We start from the raw sequence: 5,069 nt of genomic DNA, 5'->3' as shown, positions 1-5,069 counted from the left end.
TTAGGCTGTTTCCAGGAGGCTGGCGCAGGGACCAAAATACATTATTCAGTCAGGGTGCAGCGCCCCTCTCGGGGCGGGGAAAGTAAACCTTGAAGTATTTTCCTCACCAAACTAACAACTAGGCTGACTGCCAATAACAATCCTGAGTGAACCTACTAAATTAAGTACTGAAATCCAAAATACAGCAATATCACTCCATAAAAATAGCCTAATCACTCACAAAAGAGATGTGTCAAAAGAAAAGGTAGGCTACCTAATCATTAAGCATAAAAACGACCCTTGTCCAATGGTATTATTTTTAATGTATTGATCTACATGCAGATTTTAGAGTTGTAGCTGGTTTGATGATACTAGCCTTTAAAACCCTACTTATCCTAACCCCTGGGCAGTGCTGAATGAAAAATACTAACATCATCCCGAAAATACTCTACAAGTGGTAAGTTCTGCATTGAGAATGTTTAAGTAAAAGTATAATCAGAAACACGCAACCTAATTATTAAAAAGAACAAACGACAACAACAACAGAACATCCCCTAAACTACAAATTATTAAAAATAAATTAGACATCAACTTAAATGTTCATTAGAAGTAGTTGCCTACTAATTTACTATCAATTAGCTACTTGATTTATTGACAAATAATTTCAGCTGCATAAACAGTTGGTTAGTTTAATTCACAACAAAACATATTTAAAAACTCTTCCTTTAGTTTTAAGCAAAACATTATTGCTTAAAGAAAGTAGTAGATACAGCTTTCAGATAAGTGCAGTGAAGTAAAAAGTACAATATTTCCAACTGAAATGTTATGGTAGGAAGTGACAAGAAAATAATACACTGACGTAAAAACAAGTATGTCAAATTCGTACTTAAGTGCAGTACCTGTGTGTATGTAGTACTTTGTTACATTCCACCACTGTCCAGTAGTTTAATCTATAACACAGCAATGCTTAAAAGCATATTGCATATTTAGAGCAATTAATAGCCTATTAGCTTTAATTATTGTTTGCTGGTTTCTGTGTAGCCTATGTCTGGGTCTGTGGATTTAGATTTAAGTTCATTTGTTGTAATTATTTATACGCAATATTTCATGTAGCCTACTTTATTGATTTAAAGATCTATAAACCATAAGCAGAGAGGAATCTGCGCAGTACTCGTTTGCGCAGGTCCACCGACAGATAGCAGCGCGGTGCACCATGGGACTTCCTTTCTCTCCGAGGCCATATTGGAGTTCACTCACTGTAAGACGAGCTCTAAGTTTTTTGATTAAAAAATCACCAGGATTTGGTTATTTTAACATTGTGTTATCCTCCGAACAATAACGACAGTCTTGTCCTCCCTCCCTCTCGCTCGCAGGTTGGCCGGTCAGGACTAAACCGCAGAAATGGTGGCCGCAAAGAAAACGGTGAGTGTCGCTGGCTCGGCCCGGAGTGCACGCGCTGCTCCAGGGCCAGGCTGCTGCTTCACGTGGAGACTTGTTACTGTCCGGGCCTGCTAGCTAGCGCTGTAGCACCGCGCATAAACGTGTTTAATTACACGCACAATGTACGGTTTGCGTGAAATTATTGCGGTTGTGAATATTTGGAAGCACGTCTCGATTGGCACTTTATTTAGTGTCGTCCATCAGTTTCTCGGTTAGCGTTCGTAGCTTTAGTTAGATTTACTAACACCGGCAGTCTGACGTTAGCTAATGCTAATTTGCTCAACGTAACGGATAACAGAAAATGTAGCAACAATTTTGTGTAATGTATTTAAACAACGTATTTGATACAGTTTCCTCTGTTGTATTTTTATGGTTAGTGGCATAGTCAATATTCCCACTCCGTGACGGATGACAATAACACGTAACAAGTGACAAGTGGTGAAAGTTAGCTTTGTAGCTCGGGTGCTGTCTCTAACTTTAGGTATGTACACGTATGTTTGTTCAGAAAAAGTCCATGGAGTCCATCAACTCCCGGCTCCAGCTGGTGATGAAGAGTGGGAAATACGTCCTGGGCTACAAGCAGTCCCAGAAGATGATCCGTCAGGGAAAAGCCAAGCTGGTTATCCTGGCCAACAACTGCCCTGCCCTCAGGTATACGAGGATAATGACCACATTCACACTCTTTCATTAGAATAACAAGTATTTGATATCATATTTAATGTGTTTGAGGTTGTACGCTTGTAGTAACATTTGAGGGTTTTGTGATTTGTTAAGGCTTGTGTGTAAGTTTAACCTAGGAACCTGAGAGCCTGCATCATTGACATAGTTTCTGACTGAGCCGGGATGTAAACAGTAATAGGAATGAAGAGAAACACAATTAGCTTTTTTTTCCCATCAACAAATTTATTTAATAAGTGCAGTACACTTATGGTGTGTTGTGCTCTATACAAAATTATGTTCAGTTTTTACAATATATTTCACTTGATGCAGATGTTTGAATCATAACAGGGTGTTATAATTGTGGATTCTGTTGTAAGTTGTCTGCTTACATACTAGCGTTGTAATTTTACTGGAATTTCTGAGTTTTTAATTCCCTGAAAAATTGCAATATTTAAATACCTTTTTAATACCCCCTGGGGAGAATTTGGCATTGGGTTTGAGTTACAGTTTGCAAGTTTTATTTTGAGATTAACATAACAAGGTTAAAATATGATAAGACAACTTTTTCATTCTTGGTTACTAGCCCAGAGCATTAGAATAACTGCAATAAACATTAACAATAAGAGGGAGAGAGAAAGGATAGCCAGTACAATTGAATTCATTCTGCAGAAAATGAGTATTGAAATGGTTTAAAATGTTCAAAACTGATATATATGAAAACATTGATGTTATTGACAGAACTATTACACAACAGTTATTGCTTTCTTGAACTTCTACAATTGCGTGACCTGTTTGCACTTTGGGGCATTTTTACATTTTCCTTTTTTTTTTTTTAAATACAGTTGCTTAACCAAGTAACTATTTGTATCTGCTGGTTTGACTCACATCTTTTCTTTGTGTCGACCCTGTTCAGGAAATCTGAGATTGAGTACTATGCCATGCTGGCCAAGACTGGTGTCCACCACTACAGTGGAAACAACATTGAGCTCGGCACAGCCTGCGGAAAATACTACAGGGTGTGCACACTGGCCATCATTGACCCTGGTGAGTACCTATCCTTTTGTGTTTGACACAATCTACAATAAGGTGCAGTTGTTTTTCTTTTACTGACACAAACATTAAGCTTTTTCTTTGGCTCTTTGGAGCTAATTCTGATGTCATGATAGAGTGAGCCCATACTGACATATTTTAATGGACAAATTGCTACTTTCTGACACAAACTTTTGCTAGACACTGCCTTGTAGCAAAATGGATGCAGAGATATTAGCCTCACTGACTGTTCCCAGCAAGCCTGTTTGAAAAAACTGACCTGCAGTAAATAAATACCAGCAAACCTTTTAACCACAACACCGAATTGTCATCGATTCAAGACAGAATATTTATATATTATATTTATATTAGCCTGTAAGTACCATAATGTCATTCAACACATGGAAGCAAGATACAGAGAGGTCAGAGGAAAATAATGTTTCATTACAGTTTTTTTATGTAACACTATTGTGGCTTCCAATGTAGTCCTGGTGTGTGCCCTTTTGTCCTGAAAAAGACAATATTCTTATGAAGCATGTCATTACAGCTGGAGCCGTTTGTGCTATTTTGCTTCTTTGTGTCAAAATAGGATTTTTGAGTTTTTCACTGGCAGCAGACTTATTTAACTGTGCCAACATGACCTCCCTCTGTCAGTCCTTCAGCACCTTTCTAAAAAAGGTGGACACTGCGATATTTGACATATTTAAAATCCAAGTCTTTTATAAACATTAAAATAGGTGTTTCTTCTTTTGGCTTGAAATATGTGCTTTACTTTTGGGCATGCATCTCTTCTGTAGCCTTGCAAACTTAACAAATTGGTTCGTGGACAACATTATTCATCACAACACAGCTGACCATAAACGGTCTGTTCTGTTTTTGCCTCGGTGCACACAATTTTTCTTAGCTCTATTTTAATCATTGTATCTGTATTTTTGTTTTATTTTTATACATGTTGTGAAGCACTTTATAGCCTTGTTTATATGAATACTACAAAATAAAGGTATCATCAAACTTATGAGAGATGGGGTGTCACAAACTGCATTTAAATCCCCAGTCGAGATTCATATTCTGAATGTAACGTTTATACATGTCCAAAGAATGCTCCTAAAACCCAAATAATGCCGGCATGTCTTGATTGAAAGGTGCTGCATTCGGCATAAGGCCTCATTTGGAAAATCCAACTGAATATGCGGTTTTAATACATCTTTAAAATAAATATCCCTCATATAAACCCAGTGCAGCCCAACAAATGACACTACAAAGGGTCTGCTGACCTTAATTGTTAAAATACTGGGATCAATGCTTAGACTGCGGTTTGTCAAATCCTTTGATTATTTATGTATTTCCTGCATCCTTCCACTTGGTTTGCTCTGTCAATTTTTGCACCTGTTGTACCTGCACATCAGTGGTCTATTTAAAGACCAGTGGTTTGCTAGATGAAAGGCATTGGCAGTGCTGAGTTCATCTGCCTGTGCTTTCTGGCGAGTTAATGAGTGCTCTGTTGATAACCTTTACCTAATAATGTTAGTTTAATATGTTTGTGGGAGGCAATTAAAATAAGCTGTTATATTCAAGGGAATATATTTATATGTTTACATGTATATGTGTTATTTTTTATTTTCATGTGCTGACTTTATGTTGTTCTCTTCCTCAGGCGATTCTGACATCATCAGGAGCATGCCAGACCAGCAGCAGCCACCTCAGTAGAGCTGTTCCCCCACCCCGTTGTTATAAATAAAGTCGGTGTTAAGAGTTCATGTCGCTGTCATTTTGTTTTTGATCAATATGCTCTGCTTGTCTAGATACTGCAGTCCTGCAAGGAACCACCAGAGAGCACCAGTGTCCTCTTTGGTTTTCTGAGATGAGGTAGCTCACATAAACATTTAAGCTCTGTGCAAGGGATTTCCTCCTGTCTCTGCAGAGCTGTGCACAGTTTGAGACTAACAGCAGGAAACGTCACG

General features: G+C 38.1%; 1 protein-coding gene across 1 annotated transcript; it reads left to right on the top strand.

The window, feature by feature from the left end:
* The first annotated feature begins 1,182 nt into the window (after positions 1 to 1,182).
* rpl30 (ribosomal protein L30) lies at positions 1,183 to 4,865 on the top strand. Its single transcript, XM_042506482.1, has 5 exons — positions 1,183 to 1,237; positions 1,353 to 1,401; positions 1,925 to 2,070; positions 2,993 to 3,123; positions 4,763 to 4,865. Exons 2-5 carry the CDS (start codon positions 1,381 to 1,383, stop codon positions 4,813 to 4,815), a joined length of 351 nt encoding a protein of 116 aa, XP_042362416.1. The 5' UTR covers positions 1,183 to 1,237; positions 1,353 to 1,380; the 3' UTR covers positions 4,816 to 4,865.
* Positions 4,866 to 5,069: the final 204 nt, after the last annotated feature.

This window comes from Plectropomus leopardus, chromosome 18, assembly GCF_008729295.1.
Source record: "Plectropomus leopardus isolate mb chromosome 18, YSFRI_Pleo_2.0, whole genome shotgun sequence".
Classification (NCBI taxonomy): Eukaryota; Metazoa; Chordata; class Actinopteri; order Perciformes; family Serranidae; genus Plectropomus; species Plectropomus leopardus.
The sequence above is the reverse complement of the archived record's forward strand: the minus strand, read 5'-3'. Positions and strand labels throughout refer to the sequence as shown.

Excerpts from the sequence above, each read along its gene's own strand:
- rpl30 (XM_042506482.1), top strand. The coding sequence starts at position 1,381 with ATGGTGGCCGCAAAGAAAACG. Across the intron at positions 1,402-1,924 it reads TGGTGGCCGCAAAGAAAACG|AAAAAGTCCATGGAGTCCAT; the intron begins GTGAGTGTCGCT and ends ATGTTTGTTCAG. Across the intron at positions 2,071-2,992 it reads AACAACTGCCCTGCCCTCAG|GAAATCTGAGATTGAGTACT; the intron begins GTATACGAGGAT and ends GACCCTGTTCAG.